Consider the following 22,342-nt stretch of genomic DNA (forward strand, 5'->3'; position numbering starts at 1 on the left):
GTTGGAAGATCATCTAACTCCAACCCCCCTGCCATAGGTGGGGATGCCACCCACTGGATCAGGTTGGCCAAGGCTCCATCTAACCTGGCCTTGAACACCTCCAGGAATGGGGCATCCACAGCTTCTCTGGGCAACCCGTTCCAGTGCCTCACTACCCTTAGAGGGAAGCATTTCTTCCTAATGTCTAATCTAAATCTATCTTCTTTTAGTTTATGACCTTTCCCCCTTGTCCTATCATTATCTACTTGAGTAAAGAGTCTTTCTCCGTCCTTTTTATAAGACCCCTTTAAATACTGAAAGGCTGCAGTAAGGTCTACCTGGAGCCTTCTCTTCTCTAGACTAAACAGCCCCACCTCTCTCATCCTCTCTTCACAGGAGAGGCGCTCCAGCCCTCTGATCATCTTTGTGGCCCACTTCTGGACCTGCTTTAATAGGTCAATAGTGAAAACACCGGTCCCAAGACAGACCCCTGAGGGACACCGCTCATCACTGGCCTCCACCTGGACATAGAACCAGTGACCACTACTCTGCGTGCAGCCATTGAGCCAATTCCTTATCTGCCGGATGGTCCACCCTTCAAATCCACATCTTTCCAATTTAGAGATTAGGATGTTGTGTGGGACTGTGTCAAAGACCTTACTGAAGCCCAAGTAGATGACATTGGTCAGTCTTCCCTTGTCGACTGATGCAGTCACTCCATAAGAGAAGGCCACCAGGCTGGTCAGGCAGGATTTGCCCTTGGTGAAGCCATGCTGGCTGTCCCGGATCACCTCCTTGTCCTGCGTGTGCCTTAACGTTGCCTTCAGGATTCGTTTCATGATCTTGCCAGGCACAGAGGTGAGGCTCGCTGGTTTCTAGTTCCCTGGGTCCTCCTTTCTTCCCTTTTTAAAAACGGGAGTGATGTTTCCCTTTTTCCAGTCACCAGGGACTTCATCTGACTGCCAGGACTTTTCAAATACGGTGGAGAGTGGCTTGGCGACTACATCAGCCAATTCCCTCAGGACCCTGCGATGCATGTTCTCAGGCCCCACAGACTTCTAGTTGCTAAGTTGTGTCAGGAGGTCCCAAACTTGCTCTTTGCTTGCAGGGTACATGGCCCTGTTTCCACTGTCTGTGCATTTCCTCCTTTTGCCTAAGTTTGACCAGCAGGTCCTTGTTCAGCCGTGCCCGTTTCCTGCCTTCCCTGCGTGATTTATTACGTATGGGAACAGAGAGCTCTTGCGCTCCAAAGAAAATACCCTTAAAGAGCTGCCAGCTCTGATCAGATCCTGTCCCTAAGGACCGTGTCCCATGGGATCTCACCTACTAATTCTCTGAACAGCTGGAAGTTGGCTCTCCTCAAGTTCAGGGTCCTGACTTTGCTCTTAGCAGGGCCCATATCCCTCGAGATCACCAACTCAACCACGGCACGGTCACTGCAACCCAGGCTTCCTCCAATCTTAACCTCTTTAATGAGATCTTCCACACTGGTGAGCACCAGGTCCGGTAACGCTTCTCCTTTGCTTGGTTTGCCTAATACCTGGACGTGGAATTTGTCCTCACTGCATTCCAGGAGTCTCCTGGATTGCTTACACGTGGCTTTCCCAGAAAACATCCGGGTGGTTGAAATCCCCCAGGGGGATGAGAGCCTGTGAGCGCGATGCTTCTTGTAGCTGGAGCAAGAAGGCCTCATCGACAGACTCCTCTTGATCAGGCAGCCTGCAGTAGACCCCGACCACAAGATGTCCTTTGTTGGTCTGGTCCTTAATTTTTACCCACAGCCTCTCAACCTGCTCTTGGCTGTTTCTCAAAGGGAATTCTTTGACCGCTGTGAATAAAAGTGAAATATCCTTGTGAAAAAGTGGATATCCTTGACCAAATTGAATATCCTTGACCACCCAAAATTAGACCAGACGTGTATACTTAGGGCAAACTAAGTTAAGACAAGTACATATCCCCGCGTATGAACGTTATTTAATCCAAGGGGTCTCATTTTAATGGCATAAGAAAGGTGTCTAGGGCTTTGTCAGGTGCCCAGCACAATTGCCTACAGCTGGGATATACCACATGATATCCAGGAAAGCCATAACTTTCCTGAGCTGGGTTTAAGAGAGACACCCCGGGGCCCTGCAAATATGTCAGAAAATGGTTTAACTTGAAAGGAGCCTCTGGGCGTCGTCTTGTCCAACCCCCCTGGGCAAGCAGGGCTACCCAGATGCGCTTGTCCAGGATCATGTCCAGACATCTTTTGAATATCTCCAAGGAGGGAGACTCCACAACCTCTCTGGACAACCCGTGCCAGTTCTCAGTCACCCACAGAGTAAAGAATGTTCTGATGTTCAGAGGGAACCTCCTGCGTCTTGTTCTGCCGCTGGGCACCACTGGAAAAAGCACGGCTCCATCCTCTTTGCACCCTGCCTTCAGGTATTTCTATATGAGATCTCCCTGAGCCTTTTCTTCTCTAGACTAAACAGTTCCAGCTCTCTCAGCCTTTCCTCACAGGAGAGATGCTCCAGTCCTGTCATTATTTTTGTGGTCCTTCCTGGGACTCTTTCCAGTATGTCCCATGTCTCTTTTGTAACGGGGAGCCAAACGCTGGACACAGCATTCCAACTGAGGTCTTACTAGGCTTGAGGGGGAAAGTTTATTTCCTTCCCCTGCTGGCAACACTCCCGATGCATCCACAAAGACCTGTTGTGGTTTAACCTTGGTGGAAAGCAAAGCACGACACAGACACTCACTCCCCTGCAGTTGGATGAGGTAGAGAATCAAAAGGGCCACAGGTTTTAACATTGCAGCGAACTCCTCCCTTTGCCCCTGCTCCGGTGCTGGCTTATTAAGAGGCCTCCCTCCCCTTGGGGTGTGCCTGCTCTGGTGTGGCCTTATCCATGAGGCACAGTTCCTTCAGCGGTGTACTTGCTGCAGTGTGCACTTATCCATGGCCACAGTCACTTCATGTCACCTCACCTGCTCCTCTGTGGCCTTATTCATAGACTCACAGACTCACAGACTCAAAGACTCATAGACTCGTAGACGTAGACTTGTAGACTCAGACTCATTGTTAGTAGATGCATAGACTCCTAGTAGACTCCTAGTAGACTCAAAGACTCATCGACTCATCGACTCAGAGACTCATAGCCCTTCAGGGATGTACCTTCTGCATTGTGGACATATCCACAGATGCAGACCCTTTGGGGTATCCGTGCTCCCACGTAGATTCATCCACAGGCCACAGTCCCTCAAGCTGACACTGGACTTCCAGCCTGTTCAGTACAGCAGCACAGGGACAGCAGTAATGGCCATCACCAGCCCGAGGACACGGCCACAGCTCCAACACAGTTTTTCTGTGCTAACATAACTAAGAGGACTGGAGCCACCCATTCCCAAAGAACAGTGCCCCATAGGAAGAACTGCACGCGGTCTGTGGGATGCTCATGTTGGATCAGTTCGGGAAGGACTTCTCTGGGAGGGACCCCATGCTGGAGTAAGGGAAGAGAGTGAGGATGAAGGATTATCATCAACGAAGCAGTATGGACTGACCGCATTCCCCATTCCTCTGCATTGCTTGGGAGGAGAAGGTAGAAGAGGGTAGATGGGAGGAAGGTGGTTTTGGTTTGCCTTTGGTTCTCACTGCTCCAGTCTGTTATCAATAGGCAATAAATTACATTAATCTCCCATAAGGTGAGCCTGTTTTGCCTGTTACGGTACTATGAGTACGAGTGATCTCCCTGTCTTTATCTCAACCTTATCTCTTTATTTTTACCTTTATCTCTTTATTTTTTATTTTATTTTTTTTGGTGTTTTCTCCCCCTTCTGAGGAGGGTGAGTAAGAGAATGGCATGGTGGTGCTTAGCTACCTACCAGTGTTAAACCAGCACACACAACTAGAAAACATAGCTTCTTGGGAACTATGAAGATGAAAATTAACTCTATCCCAGCCAAAACCAGTACACCCCTCTGTCGCGTCAGTTTATCCCCTCCAGTCCCCTTGGCAATGTTCACCCAGGGTAATTCTGCAAGATTGTCCTACCAGACCCATACACTCCAATGCCCTACGGGCTGTCCTGCAACAAACCGGGACACACAGCCTCAGCCTCAGCATCACTTAGTTAGAGCCCTTATTTCAGGTGTTCCGAGGGTAACAAAATGAAACAAAACACACAAATATGCACACACACATTTGTTACTGGGTATGAGTGAACTAGGACTGCTCAAGACAGCACCATGAGCCCTGAAGGACATCCGCCTGAACAGTTTTTCAGGGTTAATGTGATTTAATATGATCCATCTGAACTGGGGGAACTGCCTCTTCAACGAAAATGTCTATCCAGAGAGGCATTAACATTCCTAGTCCTCAGCTAGCTCTGTCCTAAACCAGGAAGATGAACTGGACCCTGGAATTCCCCGTGAGTGTGCACTTTTGTGCTAGTTAAAAAAACAAGACATTCACCCTGCAAAGTCCCTTGGACAAAGTGGTTGGAATCTACCCATTGCCGTTGTATCTCTGAAGGATGGGTGCAAATATTTGTGAAGAGGGGAATTATTTTATCATTTCCTTTGGAATTTCTCAGACAGTCTATCAAGTATTCTTGTCCCATTGTGAAATGTGTCCTCTTCACGAAACAGAGAAAAAAAATAATGATATAATCACTTCTGCCCCACTCCTGAACATTACTTTTGGGGCTTCCTTCCCTGAGAGGCTTCAAACATTAATCGTTTAGGCTTTTTTGCCATGACTAATCTAATTCCCACAGGAATCTGCAGCCAGGACTTACGCAGACCGTAGAAAACATTGCTCCATTCTCACAGGATGGAGTACAGCTTGTCAGACCTGAAGGAGAGCCACGGTTATATTGGCAATGAGAGTGTGAGCCCCTTTTTATTCTGATACTCCAAGCCCCATCACCCTGCACCTGCATTTGCTCCTCCGTGTTTCTCATGCTGGGTGCTGTGCAATAAGTAACTCAGCTAAAGAGTGAGTTCTGCTGCTGTTACAACAGAAACCAGGAACGCGGGATCATCTTTTCCTCTCTCTCTCAGTCTGTCTCTGTATTTTGCCTCTCGGTTTCCAGAACGGAACCTCTCATCGGGAATTCAGGCACAACAGCTTTCAGGAAGGCACCCAAACTAAATACGTAGGATGTCCTTCGTGATGAAGGCAATCATGAAGCAACCAATGTCTAAGCAAGGGCATTTCCCTTGCAAATGCAATGTTTTGCCACTTTGAGCATGCATAACTGAAAATACAGCTGTAGGAAATGCAGGGTGAAAATAACTAGTCATATGTTGATGTTTGATGGTAATTTTGACTGACGGTAACAGAGACACTGAAGCAGCTTGGCAGCAAGGACTTGTCTGCTCAGTCCTTTTTAAGCGAAAAGCTGTAACAAGTATCGGTGACTGCTAAATGGGGAGGAATGGAGACGTGACTGTTAAGAAAAGATCTTTATTTAAAATGACTCAACTGAATTTTCGAAGAGCTGACAGAGGACGTGTGGGGAACAATGGGGAATACCACAACTGTGACAGAGTTCATCCTGGTGGGATTTCCTAACAGCCTTGAGGTAGAGATTGTCTTCTTCGTGGTGTTCCTGCTTGTTTATTTAGTCACTGTCCTGGCAAATGCTCTTATCATTGTACTTGTATATGTAGACTGCAATCTCCATTCTCCCATGTACTACTTCCTCAGTAATTTCTCCTTCATTGAGATCTCCACAACCTCCACTGTGGTGCCGAAAATGCTGGCAAATGTTCTATCAGAGAAGAAAACCATCTCCTTTGCGGGCTGCTTTAGCCAGCTCTACTTTTACTTCTTCCTTGTTGCAGCCGAGTTCATCCTCTTTGCCATCATGTCCTACGACCGGTATGTGGCAATATGCCACCCCCTGAGGTATCCCACCATCATGACAGCAAGGGTGTGCAACCAGCTCGTCCTCTCTGTGTGGGTGGGTGGCTTGGTCATGATCCTGCCGTCAGTGGTCCTCAGAGCCAGGCTGCCCTACTGTGGTCCCAATGTCATTGACCACTACTTCTGTGACAGCGCGCCTCTCCTGCACCTCGCTTGTACAGATGTTTGGTTTGTCGAGCTGAATGATTTGGTGGTGTCTTTGGTCCTGCTCCTTGGTTCCCTGGCACTGACTGCAGCATCCTACGTCTGGATCATTTCAACCATACTCTGGATCCCATCTAACCAGGGCAGACAGAAAGCATCTGCCACTTGTGCTTCACATTTCATTGTGGTTTCCCTGGGCTTTGGTATCTCCATCTTTATCTATCTCAGGCCACCCCAGATGAACTCTGTGCACCTCAACAAAACCCTCTCCGTTCTCTCCAGCACTGTCACACCTCTTTTAAACCCTTTCATATTCAGTCTAAGGAATGAGCAGATGAAGGAAGCCTTGAAACGTACTTTGTGCAAGCTCCTGGGGGTGACTAAGCAGGCGGGAAAACCATGAGTATGGACCATAGTCCAAACCATGAGTCACTCCTGGAAAAATCTCCCCAGGACATTTTTGTTCAAGTCTCTTCACTTTTTCTGACAGACTGTTGGAGACCATATCTTGCTTTTACTTTCTTAAATGCAGGATTAGAGTGGGGAAAAAAAAAATAAGGCAACTTTATTCTACTGGATACGAACACCTCCATCAATATAATGCTTAGCCTTTGGAGTGAATGTTGTGCCTGATGCAGAGCAGATGGGGGACTCTCAAGAAGTAAATGGAGAAAAAGAAGAAAGTGTTAAAGAGACAAGGAAAAGAGCTGGAGAAACTGAATATCCTACTGGAAGAACTCTGAGCTGTGAAAACAACATCACTAACACAGCCTGCCTTGCTACACAAACTAATCCTGAGATGAAAAACAGACAGGAGCTCTGAAAGCATAGCTGCCAAGAAGAGAAAAATATCTCCATTAATAAATAAAAAGACCAAACTCCAAAGATACAGTGGCTTCAAGTACCAAAATTACTGCAGAAATAATCCAAACTAGAAATGCTCAGCGAGGTGGTAAAGATATTACATTAAAAAATAATAATAATAAAATAAAAGGAATGGTTCAATCTTAAGTAATTTGTGACTAACTTAAAGTAATCTTAAGTGATTTCATATCTTATAGACAAGTTTTTGAGACATTCTCCAAACCCACAATAACCTAATGGCCTTTGTAGTTCTTTTGGGAGCTTGGGGGTGGTTTTGGTTGGTTGGTTTTGTATGGTTTTTCTTTCTTGTTTGTCTATTTGTTTGTTTTTAAAGCTGTTTTCCAAGTGATACTCTAAAGGACTGAGAGGATCCGTGCTGAATGAGTAATCACATATTCACAGATTCTTACTATAGCTGAGGTTGGAAGGGGAACCTTGGAGACTGTGTTGTCCAATCTCCCTGATCAAGCAGAGTCAGCTAGAGCAGGTGTGGTGGTTTTACCCAGCTGGGCAGCTGAACTCCACCACAGCTGCTCTCTCACTCCCCCTCCTCAAAGGGAAAGGGGGAGAAAATATGATGAAAAGGGCTCAAGGGTTGAGATAAGGACAGGGATATCGCAGCAATTACTGCCATGGGCAAAACAGACTCAGCATAGGGAGATTAATATAATTTCTTACCTATTACTAACAGGCTAGGGCAGTGAGAAACTAAAAGAAAACTAGAAAACACCCTCCAACAATCCACCCTCTTCTACCTCTATCCCCCAAACAGTGCAGGGGAATGGGAAATAGGGGCTGTGGTCAGTCCCTGATGCTTGATCTGACCTTGGGGTCCGCAGGGCTGGGTCTCACTCCTCTCTCTCCCAAACTGCTGTTGTGCAGGAGGTTTTTGTTGTTGTTGTTTTGTTTTACCCCTTTTCTTAGATCTGCTCTCACAGAGGTGCAAGCAACATCGTCTTTTGGCTCTGATCTGCCCAGCGGTGGGTCCCTTTGGAGCCAGCTGAAATTGGCCCTTATCTAACATGGGGCAGCTTCTGCATTCTTGTCACAGAAGCCATCCCTGCAGTCCTCCGCTACAAAAAAACCTCACCATGTAAACCCACTACACAGACGTCAGTGAAAATAAGGAAACGCAAGTATTAGAGCAAGGTGGAAAAGTGAGGTGGGCGCCTACAGCCTGCAGGGAAAAGTGGGAAGGGATAGGACAGGGCAGGACCTATGGTGGTGAAGACTGAGAGCACTGGCAAGGCTGGAAGGCCCCAGCAGAACCAAGGGCTTTGTCCCCCTGCCTATGGCAGCTGTCTGCTACTGAGGCTCATGAGGAGACCTGCTGTGCTCATGACACTGGGGCCTTGTTGCCTCCTTGCAACCCAGTGGGGAGGCCAGGAGGTGTCATAGCATTGTCCTTCACACAGCATCACACACCCCACATCCCACTGCCCCAGGAAGAGCCCTGAGCCATGGGTGAGGGTCAGGGCCTCCCTTCCCAGGGGCTGTGGACAAGGCTTGGCCTTTGTGCTTCACCAAACAAACCAAGGCCTTTACCGAGCATCAGTCTCCTGCACAGTGCCTTTGCCTACCTGCAATCATGGCCTCCCATTGTCTGCTCTAACAAGTCCCTGGGGAGGCTTTGTCAGTAATGACCCTCACTGGGGCCCATTAATACTCCCACACACTTCAAAGTCTCCTTCTGACTTGAACTTCTCCTGCAGTTACATCATTCTCCTCTCACTACCCGAGGTTCATGGACTCAGCACCAAATGCACCATGGGGCTCATTACCATTCAGCCATTTTCATCCAGTCTTCCAGACTTGTACAGTTAATTAGTGAGGTTTGAAGAGTGCAGTTAAAGAGGAAGTTTTCTATGAGCACTTTACAGAAAGCATTTTCTTTATTTAAGATTAGTTTCCATTAATCTTGAGTTTTCATAAGAAGTGACAGAATCATTCTCTAGTTGACGTGGATCCAATGTGCCTCCTAAGGAGGTCTGGATGTGTAGGAAAACAGCCCCCTGCAGTCCCAGACTCTATGGACAACCTTGCTGCTCAGCTCCCCATCCCCACCACTTCTCTCATCAGCCACCTGGGACTTGCATCACTTTTCCTTACACAGGGCTTCTCCACTGAAGTCTGCAGCTGGATGTGACAGCTTTTTTGCACTAACTCCTGCCTCCTTTCCTCAGACATCTGTCTGCACACAGTTTTTTGTTGTTATTTTGGTGTGTGGCTGTCTTTGTTTTCAGTATTTATAAAAATATATATATAAAAGAAACAAACACCAACAAAAGGAAAAGAAACAAACAGAAACCAGAGCCCACAACAGTGAGCCAACTCCAAGTTGCCTCCAATGAGGTGCACCATCCACAAGGGATGACTGTACAAGTAATTTTTGACACAGAGTGATAGGAAATGGTAAAAGAGAAATACAGCTACAGAGTTAGCTACAGGGATGATGAGAGGGACTGATGAAACACAGGCAAACTCAACCTCCGCGAAATCCCTAGAAGCAACAGGGTATATGAGAAGTATCTGAATGACCAAAGAGCAAGAGCAAGTGGAGGGGAACTCTGCAGAACAATGGAAACTGCACATGTCCACACATTCTGCTGGAAAAGTGACTTCCAGCATGGTCTGTTTCATAAGGCCAGGTGGAAATGCCTCAAAGACTGAGAAGATGAAGTGCAGTGCATAAGAGAAATTCTGGCAATGCAAGTACAGGGGAAGATCAATATTTTTCTCTCGCTGTAATACGCATCCTGAAATATGATAATTTTGATGTCATGGGACACCTCTTATATTGTATTAGAATTGTTCAGTCATTTCAGCTGACTGTAATGTGCTGATTGAGGTGAAATGTTTGAACTGCTTTAAAAACAAGTAGGTAATACTCAGGCCTACAGTAATAAAATTACAATTTTCTGTCCTGCATAGAGCCCTGATGCCACAAAACCCTCCCTGCCCAGGACTGTTCATGCCACCCCTCACTCCTGGCACAGAGAAAATCTGTGACTTGTCAAACTCTCCTGCCTGTTAGAGCAGAAAAAACAGAGTTAAAAAGATTCCCTGAAATGCTCCATCTTCGAATGGGTAAATTTGTGCCAATCATATCTGTATTATCTGCCTTTCTTGGTGGAAATATTCACATTTTCTGTCTGTATAGTGATGTATATATTTGTACAGCCACAGCTGTAACCCTTCCAGGGAGGGCGGGTTTGAGGCCTGTCCTGGGGCTGGGCCTTTTTCAAGAAAAAGATGGGAGCAAAGGCACCTGGGATACAGCAGTCCCTCACCGCACCTGAACTTGGCTGAACAACAGCCAGCCTTTGCTGTTGTCCGAGTAGGATGTGTTATACGGAGGGAATTGCAGCCCCGCACATCCCACGGGGCTCTGTGCTTTGAGGAGGCCTCAGCACCATCCCCCTGTCTGCCATGCGGGAGGCAGAGGTGGTACACGAGGGAATGGCAAACATACCCTCAGCACATCATGGTGAGGGAGAGGAGTAGGGCATGCGCTGCAGATGAAGAGGAGAGTGGGGAGAAATGTCTGGGACAGACGCAGCGTGCTCCTGAAGGCTGCTGCAGCTTCCCCGCGGCCCGTGGCCATGGTTCCCCCCCCTGCCATCACCCCACCCCCACTCCCCCCCTGGCTGTTTTCCAGGTCAGCGTGGATCATCCCACAGCCTCAACAGAACGTATGGGTGACCATGGCTAATGCCACAGGCCAGGATATTATGTGCCTGAGTCTTGCTGCACCGCAGCACCCCTTTTGCATCTGTCGGGTCGGAGCGCTGCTGAGACGGGAACGCCTAGCCCGCTTATGTGACCAAGCCATGGCCTGAGAGCCACGCTGCGAGGCCTGGAGCGACTCCTGGAATGGTTGGTTATCCAGAGCTGGGCAGACACCAAGCCTCCCGTCCCAAGAATTGAGCCTCCTGGGCTCGTTGTCAGCGACCTACTGCGCATTTTTCACCTATACAGGGAAAAACAACTTAGTGTCATGGTGGGTGAATAGTACGGAACCCGGTTTGGCTAGTGCTCGAGCGTTAACCACCCTGAATCGCCTAGCGTGCTGACTAAGTAAATTTAGTGATGCCACTAGTGCTGCGCTACCTGGCTTGCTGCTTGACGTAAATGTTAATAAGGCATGCTACGCTACAAAATAGAGCTGGGATTGATTTTTGTTACTTGTCCATGGTCATGGTTGCGAGGACTTTGCAGGTATGTCTTATATGAACCCGAGTGATCATTCCCACTTGGTACACGTGAAGATACAGGAATTACAAGAATTAACCAAACAACTGAAGACAAATGATAGCAGGACCCCATTTGGAGACTGGACATGAGGGTGGCCGTGGCTACAAAACTACTGTTATTTGGTTGCTTATTATGTGTAATTTTTCCTGTGCATTGCATTCTGTCTTCCATGTCTATTGTCCCTGGTGCGGTCAGTAAGTGCTTGACTCAGCCCTGATCGTGCACTGCCATGTGCGGTGCCTTGGCAGCATGGCTGTGGGACCACGCGTGGGGCAGTGGGGCGATAAGGTCTCCCTTGAGCCTCCTAGGAGGAATGCAGGAACATTTACCGAGCAGCCAGGGATCAAGTTCAGAAAGCTAAGCCCCACTAGAATTGACTCTTGTCAGGAGCGTCAGGGGCAACAGGAAGGGCTTCTACAGGTATATTGGTGATAAAAGCAAGACTAGGGAAAACGTGGGCCCTCTGCTGAAGGAAATGGGAGACCTGGTTACATGGTACACGGAGGAGGCTGGGGTAGTCAACGACTTTTTTGCTTCAGTCTTCACTGTCAAGTGCTCTAGCCACACTAGCCAATTCACAGAATACAAAGGAACAGACTGGGAGAATGAGGTACTGCAGAGCCTCCTGGGAACTATTCCAAGGCACGTGGAAAACAAAGAGGTGCTTGGTGACAGTCAGCGTGGCTCCAGTAAGGGCAGATCATGCCTGAAAAATCTGGTGGCCTTCTACAGCAGGGTTACAGCACTGGTGGATAGGGGAAGAGCAGCTGCCGTCATCTACCTGGACTTCTGCAAGGCATTTGACACTGTCCTGCATGACATCCTTGTCTCCAAATTGGAGAGTCGTGGATATGATGGATGAGCAACTCCATGGGCAAGGAATTGGCTGGATGGTTGCACTCAGAGAGTTGTGGTCAACGGCTTCATGCCCAAGTGGAGATCAGTGATGAGTCGTGTCCCTCAGGAGTCAGTATGGGGCCGGCATTATTTAATATATTTGTCAGCGACATGGACGGTAGATTGAGTGCACTCTCAGCACGTTTGCTGATGACTCTAAGCTGTGTGGCACGGTCGACATGCTGGAGGGAAGGGATGCCATCCAGGGGGACCTGCACAGGCTTGAGAGCTGGGCCAGTGCAAACCTCGTGAGGTTCAACAAGGCCAAGTGGAAGGTCCTGCACCTGGATCAGGGCAATCCTAAGCACAAATCCAGGCTGGGTGGAGAATGGGTTGAGAGCAGCCCTGAGAAGGGCCTGGGAGCATTGGTGGGTGAGAGACTCTGCATGAACTGGCAATGTGCACATGCCATAAAAAAAAAGAAAGCCAGCCGTATCGCGGGCTGCATCAAAAGAAGTGTGGCCACGAGGCTGATCAGAGGGTTGTCCCACGAAGACAGGCTGGGAGAGTTGTTCAGTCTAGAGAAGAGAAGGCTCTGGGCAGACCTCATTGCAGCCTTCCAGTACCAAAAGGGGGCCTCCAAGAAAGCTGCGCAGGGACTCTTTCTCAGGGGGTGTAGTGATAGGACAAGGACTAGTGGTTTTAAACTAAAAAGGAGTAGATTTGGAGTAGATATAGGGCTACTCGGCTCCACCAGGTCTAAATCTCTGAACGTTAAGGCTACTTCTTTGCAACTGTGCATTTCCCGTCTCTACCTGATTCTTCAGGCATTTGGAAAGTTCAGTCTGTAGAAGGCTCAGCCTTTGCCTGATTCTGTCAGTTTTCTTCCAGCTCTCTACTATCATTTCTCATCTCCAGAGCTGGAAGTGATCAGGATCCAGGAGGTCTTGTATGTGCTTTGGTGAGCATTTCTTTTCAGCCCCTAAACGCTGAATACCAGCCACCAGGCCTGCAGTTTGAGCCATCTGTGCCTCTTACTTGTCTCCTCATGCTCTGTAAACATCTTTTCAATCCACTTGTTCCAATCAACCCAAGAATTTACTAGCACAGGTCCCATTTGGGTGCCCACACAATGCTCTACCTTCCTTGTAAATATAACCCTAAGGGAACAGAAGCAAAGGATCGGTCCCCCAGCATATTATAAGCATTATGTACACGCAATCTCAGCAAGACACACAACTTGACCAGATCCTGCTGACTACCCCAGATGCTCTGGAGCCCAGTACAGACCGATACCACCCAGCATGGTCCTGCCCGGCCACTGGAACCCAGCCCAGTGCCCAGGGTCCCCAGCTCTCCGCCCAGGCTGAGGGACACGGCTGCCAGTTTCCCCTTTGCAGGTTCAACCAGCAACGAAGCTGAGCACCTGTGCCAGGGACACCCAGGGAGGACACTGATACAGCCGGTCACACAGATGACCACAGACAAGGCGCTGCTTGCAACAGCACCCACACACAGGACACACGTAACACACAGGCACAGACAGCCGAGTCCCCTCCTGACTGGGGCTGGCAGAGACAGCAGGTCACTGCTGCAGGCACACACACGGCACTCTCGGGGTTCACAAGCACATACACACCCGCACACCTGGCCCTGAGAGTCCTTTCACATGCCCTCAGATTCCCCATGCCTCTGCCTGCTCCTCGTCCCCATGGGCCTCCCCTGCAGGTCTGCCACGGAGCTCCCCTAGCTAGGAGGGAGCTATGGGGACGTGGGCTGAGACACAGACTTCTGCACTGGAAATGCGCGCAACTGGCAGCGATGAGTATCATGACGGGAAGCCACACTTAGCGCAGGCATAGCAATGGGAGCCTTGGAAAGAGCTCTCCTTTCAACCCAAACTCCTCTTTCAAAGCAGAGATCCAGCTTATGCGTACTCAAGTCTAGGGTGGATGAAGTGACACAAGCAGTCTGTTTGGGAAGAGCCCCGGTGCTCTTTATTTTCCATTCAGGGGTGGAAAGCGGGGGAGCGTCCCAGCCCCTTTGCTCAGAGCTCCGCTGCTGCCGCCGTCACCATTCCCAGCACCTTCCCCTCCACTGCGGTACCAGCATCTAGCGCTAGGGAGTCAAAAGAAAAAGAGGATCAGCAGGTTGTGTACAGGCTGAACACAGAGAAATACTGCAGGCTTAGCTCGGGCCGTGCACGTAGGGGTCTGCTTCCCAGGAAGCTTCAAGGCTGCCGTGAAGTGAGACAGATGCCTTGTGCCCAAGCTCACGACAAGGTCCCCAGGGGTGCAGCTCACCAGCCTGGGGCTGGGTCAGGTGGAGCGGAGGACCCTGGGTATTCTGTACAGGTATTCCCCCTCAGGGCAAGGTGTCCTGGTGTCAGCGCTCTCCAAAGGAAGGACAGACTCTTGGCTTTGGAAAGGGGAGAGGCAGCCATCCAGGGGACCCCTCTGTTTTCAGACAGGACTTTCACATCCCACATGGGAAAGCCTGTTCTGGGTGCCCAGCCGCTCCCCGTCAGGTGTCAGGGAGCTCCAGTCCCAAAGTCTCCAGAGTCTCCAAAGCCCGCGTCTGTCTCGGGAGGGGTGTCGGAGACGTGCCCTCTTTCTCCCAGTGCTGCCCCCAGGGGAAGGATGGGCCTTGCAGCAGCGGGAAGCACCATCCCTTTTCGGAGATACTTACCAGGGGAGCTGCTGCTGCTGCTCTTGCCGCAGCCGGTTTGCCTCCGCAACATTTCTGAATACGCTTTGTTGATGGCGATGCGGCTCCAACCTTTCCAAAACTTGGCGTGCTCGTGGGGAAAGGCGGCTGCAACAACAGGAGAAAGGGATCCCTCAGCCTCTCTCAGACACCCCTTCTGCCTCTCCCCTCATCCAGACCCTGCACCCATGCAGTGCCACCTGCACCCACCCTTCCAACCTGATTTTTAGGCCTTGGTGGTAACCAAGGTCATGCCCGCTTTAGGAGGAATCAAAGGGTGTCAGAGGCAAGCCCAGGACTCAGGGACCGGGCTCCTGGACATGTCCTGACATCACTCAACAGCTACTCGAGTGCCCCAGGACGGGAACGGAGCCGGCACACACTTACTCAGGCCGGAGTCTCTCCAGCTTGGCTGCTGCTCCCAAATCCTCTGCTGGGGCAGGGTTCTCAGCCTTCCTCCACCTCCTCCTGACCTCCTCGCTCCTGGGCTGGGCTGGAGGATGGGGGGTCCAAGCATGTTGGCTGTTGAATCGCTGCAAGGAGAAGACACTCTCATCAAACAGGACTGGACACACAGGTGCTGTTTCCCAGAGGACCTCTTGAAAGGGCCCTGCAACAGGACCTGGGAACCAGGCGACTCGGCGCTGCCAGCCCACGTCTGGCTGCTGCTTTTATCCCTCCCTTTCTGCTGACAACCTCTCCCTCACAGGGAGGAGCAGGCAAAGCCCTGCCCTGCGGCCTGGTGCCCGTCCTGCTCCCACCACCCTGGGACCTGCCGCCCTCGGAGCCCTGGCGGAGAGGATCGCTGCTGTTCTCAGCGCTGTTGATCACTGCCAGTACCTGGGGTATCTGTTGGTCCTCCCCCTCAGACCAGGCTTCCCATGCAGCCATTTCTGCCCGGGCTTGCTCTTGTAGCTTTTGGTACGTGGGCCATGAGCAGTCTGTTTGGTCCCACTGTGAAGACAGGTTCCAGACCTCCTGGAGGAAAAAAAAAGAAAACAAAAACACAACAGCAGACAGGATTGGTCTCAGCTGTCCCTCAGGCCTAACCCGCACTCCTGCCCCCTCGCCTCAGCCGGTCTGTCAGCAGTGCTTCGACCCTCAAGGATGAGGGGCCCTGAAGCTAGGCCAGGCTCCTCAACTCGTGACAAACACAGCTGAACAGCCCGCGGTGACCAAAGCCCTCTGCCATCAATGACCCAGAAAGGCCTTGTTCCTTTTCCATGGCCCCTGGTCAAAATGAAGTGGCTCGTGGCAACACGGGAGGCAGTAAGAGGCAGGGAAGGTGTGCGGGACGCCACCTTCTGTCTCCTGAGGAAGAGATGAAGGAGGTAACAAACGTGGAAATGAACGCATCCCAAGGGACCTGCTCGGGATCGCTCCACACAGAGGCTTTTGTACAGGCCCAAACAGCACGGTCATTGCAGCAAGGCAGAGCAGGTACCTGCAGCGCTCTCCTGGAGGCTTCAGGAGCAGGGAGCGCAGTGGTGGTGGACATGGCTTCAGGAGCTGTTTCCTGCCTGTCTGTCCTCTTCGTCCCGGGGGAGCTGCCCGGACACGGGGGGAGCACGCTGCAAACAGACACCAGGAGGAGGCTGCATGAGCCCAGGGGAATTCGGTCTCCAGTCCGCGCTCGCAAGCTGCGTCAGCCTCTGCAGCAGACGGCAGTTCCGCAGCGAGCGGGCATATTGGACTGGCTGTGTTCACTTCAGCAGAGACAGAGAGAGCCAAACGCGAAGCTGTGGCACCACCTGCCTTCAGGAAGGCTCGGGATGCCCGCATCCAGGCCCTTTTTGGTGGAAGAAGGAGAGGAGCGGTGTCTTGTGCAAGGACAGGAGCCGAGAGACACCATTATGGCCCACCCGGGCTTTACCTCAGCTTCTCCTCTGTGGCCCTGAAACACGGTGCGCTTACGGGTGGAAAACAGATTATCGCTGGGGAGCCAGTAGCATCGGAGAAAACCGTCAGGTAAGGAGGGCAGTCATGCCATCTCCCTACCTCAGCACTCTCTTGTGCCTGCCACAACGTTTGGGATAGCATTTGAAAAAAATGCCTGAAAGAAACTTTTCCATCTGGTATCACAGCTCCTTAGGCTGGAAGAAACAGCAGGGGAGATGGGGCCACGGCAATCCTAAGCCACGGTGAGACATGTTAGAATGAAGGCAGGGGACATTTGCTCCCACAGACAAGAAGATGGACTCTGCTGCAATGTGGGGGGACTCCTGAAGGGAGAAGAGCTTCCGCAACAAGGCCCTGCATTCAGCTCCCCCAGGGATCGGGGCCCTGGTGGAAAATGAAGCTGGTGTGCCAGTCTCAGGCAAACGTGCTGCACGCTTGCCATCCGTTGAGAGAGCGGCCTCCGCTGGGACGTGTGTCAGGAGCCACCCTGCGGCTGGTGGGTCCAAAGGGGACATCTCTCCTGTGTGGCTGCAAGTGGCTCCTTCCTCCTTTCCCCCAGGGGTCTCACCTGGTAGACGGCTTCTTCTCCACATCTTGCTGCCTTGTGCCCGGCTCCCAGCTTGTCAGGATGGGGAGGGAAAGCTTCTTCCTCCTCTGCAGCAGCTTGCCAGGATGGCACTCTGAAACTAGGAAAGGAGGAAGCTCTTCAGAGCAGCCGCGTGGGCACTGCCTTTTAACCTGGTTCAAGTCAGCCAGCACGGGACAGGGACCACCTCCAGACAGCAGGGACCTGTTCCCTTACCTCTTCTGATCCTGCGCTCTCCTGAAGCTTCCTCCTGTGAGGTGGTGGAAGCTTTGGCCTCTGGCCTTCTCCTCACAGTCAGATGAAACCTGGAAAACAAACGATGACACGGGCTTGAAGAAGGCTGGCCTCCTACCCGTTGCAGCTTGCTGGCAGTAATCCTCCTGGTGTCGCACAAGGCATGGCATCCCTTTTCCGTCATGTCCATGCATGGGGTTTGTTGTCAGTCTTCCCGCAGCACCAGAAAAGGTAGCCTAAATTCCCCTCCACATGCAGACAACTCTCTCTGACAGGAATCGCGGCAGCACGGGCACAAGAAACACAACCACAATGCCCCTCCTCTCCAGGTGAAGACACTCGTAGCCGAAACTCAGCATTAGTTAACCAGGAACCAGTCTCCCCGGGATTTAGCCCTGACTGGGTGCTGAAGGTGGAGACCCAGCCGCGCACGTTCCAAAGCAGGAGGTGGGAAGCCTCCCGCTGGGTCAGCCAAGGGCTGCGGAGGAAATGCACTCACCTTGGGAACATCGGGATCCCACGAGCGGTGGTCTCTCCACTGAAGGCGGTCAGATGTGCCGGCCACATTCTCTGCAAAGAGACACAGACCTGCTGGAGGGTTTCTGAGGCGGTTTTCTCACGGCTCTCATTGACAGGAAGCAAACCTGTCTCCCAAGCCAAAAGAAAGCCTTCTCTCCAAAGCCCTCCTCCAAAGCCTCTTCCATGAACCTTTGTTCTGCTCTGGAGGAGCTGCATGGCAGAATATGGAGGCTGTACAGTAACACTGCCAGGCTTTTTGCAGGGGCAAGCGCCCAGATGCTCAGAAGAAACTCTCTTTGTTAATGGAGAAAGCAGCTAAGGGGGCAAGCGTGGGGAAAGGCATTTGACTGGCCTGCCATGTCCAGGCTGGCCAACAGCGGTCGGATTCCTCACCCTTTGCTAGGATTCCCAAAGAAATTGAAGTAGCCCCCAAAACCTCACCAACTTACACTGTGGAGCAGTGCGACCAGGTCCGCAGAGCTCTCCAGACGTTTGACGCAGTCTAGATAAAACTTCATGCAGAGGAAACCATCTTTGCACGTCAGAACACCAATGTCCCTGAAGGCAAAGGGGACGTGCTCCTTGCTCCTCAGGAGGAAGCAGTACAACAGGATGGTCTCTTGCACACAGTTCTTCACCACGTGCAGTGGGAAGGAGGTGGCTCGCGATAGCTGCACGTAGTTCAGCGGCTCGATCTTGACACCATCTGCAAGGAGAAGCAACATCCTCAGTGCCACGGCAAGCCCAAGTTGCTTGCAACATTCAGAACAAGTTCCCAGAGAAAGGGTCGCTAAGAGAAAGAGCTCCTGGGGCACGGTTTCTTTTGGGGAACTCAAGCTGTACCCTGACCGTCGGAGACAATCCTCTACTTCTCCCGGGCCTTTCCAAAGAGCAGGGAGAACAAACCGTTCCGGACATGGGGCAGGAAGAGGGGGGCTGCTGCCTTCTCACCAGGGAGGATCTCAGTGGGACAGTAGATCTCCTCCAGCCACAACTCGTCGATGTCTAGCTCGAAGAAAGGCCTTCGAACCAAGAGCGGCTCTTCTTTGCTATGGAATTGCTCTTGGACAACAGCAAAGGTCCCGAGTCCCGCAACCCGAACGCCCTGCACACAGAAAAGACAGAAAGGCCGATGAGGGAGTTCTTGAGAGACGGGAAAAGGGATGACTGTCAGAGCAGGGGGACACTGCTCTGTGCCCTGCCCGCTCCTCAGGGACAATGGGGCAAGGTGGGGCACTTTGGAAAGCTTTGCAAAAGAGCCGCATCCTCTGTTTCTTTCGTCACCCCCCTCACAGGATTTGCCAACATCCCTTGGCTAGAGAAGCGCCCGGAGGTTTCCAGCACACGGATTAGGCCTGGGACTGACTCCCAGCAATTGTCCTAGGCACGGAGCCAGGATATTCCCCCATCTCTCTGCTCGCCCTCCCCACTCAGACCGCAGGGAAGAGTGAAGCCCTAGGGTGTGCCAAACACCTGAGAGGCAGAGCACATCTGGCCTTGGTTTCTCTCCCAGCTGGCCAAGAAGCTGCTCCGGGCACCCCGGGCAGTCTTAGAGCACTGCCACGGTGCTCGGGCAGGGATTGCTCTGCAGGGCCCAGGACACCAACCCACCTTATCCCGCTTCAGCTCTTCCAGGATGTACTTGGATACAGCATCCCAGATAGCCTCAGTCTCTGGAAAGCAAGGAAAAGACACGTCAGGCTCCAGGCCAGCCAGCTCACAACCTCTTGGCAAGCACCTCACCCAGGCGATGACACATGCAGGCATACACAAGCATCCCAGAAAAACACCATGCAGGCACTCCTGGGACATTCCTGAGAGGCCTGTGGGACCTGCAGGCCACGCCAGTCTCTGGGACACCAGAGGTCTTTCCTCCCAGAGCCAGATCCCAAAGAGGCACCAGCTCCCAGGGAAAGCTGGCCCTGGACTGTCCCCCATCAGGAGAAGTCTGAGCCATGACCAGAGGAGCCCTGGGCCTCAGGACAGCCCTGGCATCAGGACCCAGGAGTCCTGGCTGCCACATCGTCTCCTGAGCCCAGCGGGACCCTCAGGCAGGGCTCTCGTGGCAGCCACCAGCTCTGTCCAGCACCACCACCACCCCCCAGCCCAGGACCTGCAGCTTGGGACAGCTGACAGCCCCTGGGACACCCCTTGGGAAGGGGCTCCTGACACCCTCACCTTTGGGGGAGAGCTGCAGGAGCACTGGGAATGCAGAAGTCAGATCAGAGGTGATGGTCACACTCCAGCAACCCTCCATCTCACTTGCTGCTGGCCCTCAGCTCAGGACAAGGGATGCCCGCCCTGGCTCCTCAACCACAGCTCCTCTGCAAGGTGCCCCTGCTCCTCCGCCCGTCAGCGAGGGTCGCCCAGTGCAACCTTGCTGCCTGCTGCCCCCACTCCTGGCCACAGAAGGACAGCGGTGGGGAGCACCCAAGCAGTGCCCAGCAGGGACCAGGCCTTGCAGGGAAGTGCCGGCACTGGCGCTGCTCCAGTGAAGATATCCTGGTGATGCAGTGCATCCCTTTGTGACATCAGCACGTGTCATCTGAAGGCTTATGATGTCAGCAGCATGGAGACAGCACAGCTCAGGAGAGAGACGAGAGATTTCCTTTCTTGTCCTGAGAAACAGTCACCTCCCTTCTGCCCAGTTCTTTAGCAGCAGTTCCTGGCAAAGCCACCAGGAACATCTCCACATGGTGACAAAGGCCATAGAATAAAGGATTGGAGTGCTGGAGAAGTCCCCACTGTCTGCCTGCCCCAACACGCCTCTGCTCTGACCCTCTGACATCCCCCTCTGACATCAGCACGTGTCATTTGAAGGCCTATGAGGTCAGCAGCAAGGAGATGGCGCAGGTCGGGAGAGAGACGAGAGATTTCCCTTCTTGTCCTGAGAAACTGTCACCTCCCTTCTGCCCTGTTCTTTTCCACAGGATCTTGACAAATCTACCAGGAACATCTCCAAATGGTGACAAAGGCCATTGGATATAGGAAGTGGAGCGCTGGAAAAGTCACCGCTGTGTTCCTGCCCCAACACACCTCTTATCTTGGAAGCCCTTCCAGGAAGGTGGGGTTTGAGGCCTGTCCTGGGGCTGGGCCTTTTTCAAGAAAAAGATGGGAGCAAAGGCACCTGGGATACAGCAGTCCCTCACCGCACCTGAACTTGGCTGAACAACAGCCAGCCTTTGCTGTTGTCCGAGTAGGATGTGTTATACGGAGGGAATTGCAGCCCCGCACATCCCACGGGGCTCTGTGCTTTGAGGAGGCCTCAGCACCATCCCCCTGTCTGCCATGCGGGAGGCAGAGGTGGTACACGAGGGAATGGCAAACATACCCTCAGCACGTCATGGTGAGGGAGAGGAGTAGGGCATGCGCTGCAGATGAAGAGGAGAGTGGGGAGAACCGACTGGGACAGACGCAGCGTGCTCCTGAAGGCTGCCGCAGCCTCCCCACGGCCCGTGGCCATGGGCCTCCAGAGCAGGAGGAGCCCGTGGAAGAGGCTGAGGTGGAGGGGCAGCCTGCCCCTTGCAGCCAGGCTGCCAGATCGGCCTGCAGGAGACCACTTCTGCCTTTGTGTGCACAACGAAGGAGGAACCCGTCATGATTTAGGATCTAAAGTCTCTCACTTCAGGAGACCTGTGGCATACCGCACGCAGAGGCACGTGGTCTTGTGTCAGCTGGACTATGACAAATGGGCTGCAGGGAAAGACAAGAGTGAGCCAGTGCAGCGCTGGGTGTAGGGCTGGGCCCCGAAACCTCATCTCTTTCCATGTGCTGAAAAGCAGCTGGACTACCACATGCATTTGGCAAGGGGAGTGTCAAGATACAGGTTGTCCTGTTTCCAAGTCCCAGATCCTGGTGACCATCACCTATGTCGGCCCATCGCGTAGCTGTGCACAGAAGCTGTCTCCAAGAACCCACAGGAACCTTGGGAATGTTTGCACCCAGCAGTGTCCCTTTCCTGTGACCGTCCGAGTGATTAAAGGCCCCCAGGGTGACATGGAGTCATTGAACTCAGCTTAGTCCAATAGCTTCCACAAGACTTTGTCCACTTCTTCAGCCTGACTGCAGGCATTTACCTCCGACCACACTGTCACCCTAACTGGCTCTGCTCTGACCCTCACCCACAAGGGCTCCCCCAGTCTGCTGCCCATCCCATAGAGGAGCTCCATGCATCCAGACAGATCCTTCACATGGAGGGCAACCCCCTGTTGATCATCCCCGCTTGCCTCTTCTGAAGAATCTGCACCCATCCAGCACAGCCCCCCAAGCTGAGGGACCTGTCCCCCCACACCTCAGCAGCTCTTCCATCCATGTCCCAGCCCTGTGACAGCAGGCGGGGATCCAGCTCCTCCTGCCTGTGCCCCACGCTGAGGGCATTGGGGCACATCTGGGCTGCAGCACCTCAGCTGTGG

At 52.2% G+C, this 22,342-nt stretch overlaps 2 protein-coding genes across 2 annotated transcripts; one reads left to right on the forward strand and one right to left on the reverse strand.

Annotated features, from left to right (window-relative positions):
- Positions 1-3,865: 3,865 nt before the first annotated feature.
- On the forward strand, positions 3,866-8,393 carry LOC136787237 (olfactory receptor 6M1-like). Its single transcript, XM_066984386.1, has one exon. It carries the CDS (start codon positions 5,484-5,486, stop codon positions 6,432-6,434), a length of 951 nt encoding a protein of 316 aa, XP_066840487.1. The 5' UTR covers positions 3,866-5,483; the 3' UTR covers positions 6,435-8,393.
- Positions 8,394-13,885: 5,492 nt separating this feature from the next.
- LOC136787277 (coiled-coil domain-containing protein 81-like) lies at positions 13,886-20,830 on the reverse strand. The gene is made up of 12 exons (XM_066984431.1): positions 20,109-20,830; positions 19,542-19,603; positions 18,882-19,035; positions 18,380-18,636; positions 17,911-17,981; positions 17,394-17,482; positions 17,160-17,277; positions 16,137-16,263; positions 15,533-15,670; positions 15,080-15,225; positions 14,675-14,800; positions 13,886-14,104 (listed from the first exon to the last, which is right to left on the reverse strand). Exons 1-12 carry the CDS (start codon positions 20,185-20,187, stop codon positions 13,984-13,986), a joined length of 1,488 nt encoding a protein of 495 aa, XP_066840532.1. The 5' UTR covers positions 20,188-20,830; the 3' UTR covers positions 13,886-13,983.
- Positions 20,831-22,342: the final 1,512 nt, after the last annotated feature.

Source organism: Anser cygnoides, chromosome 28 (genome assembly GCF_040182565.1).
Source record: "Anser cygnoides isolate HZ-2024a breed goose chromosome 28, Taihu_goose_T2T_genome, whole genome shotgun sequence".
Lineage (NCBI taxonomy): Eukaryota > Metazoa > Chordata > Aves > Anseriformes > Anatidae > Anser > Anser cygnoides.

What these genes read in the sequence shown, in the direction of transcription:
- LOC136787237 (XM_066984386.1), top strand. Translation starts at nt 5,484, where the DNA reads ATGGGGAATACCACAACTGTGACAGAGTTCATCCTGGTGGGATTTCCT.
- LOC136787277 (XM_066984431.1), bottom strand. Translation starts at nt 20,187, where the DNA reads ATGGAGGGTTGCTGGAGTGTGACCATCACCTCTGATCTGACTTCTGCA. An exon ending in AAGAGCTGAAGCGGGATAAG is followed by an intron (nt 19,036 to 19,541) that starts GTGGGTTGGTGT and finishes TTCTGTGTGCAG; the next exon opens with GGCGTTCGGGTTGCGGGACT. An exon ending in AGAGCGCAGGATCAGAAGAG is followed by an intron (nt 17,278 to 17,393) that starts GTAAGGGAACAG and finishes CTCCTTTCCTAG; the next exon opens with TTTCAGAGTGCCATCCTGGC.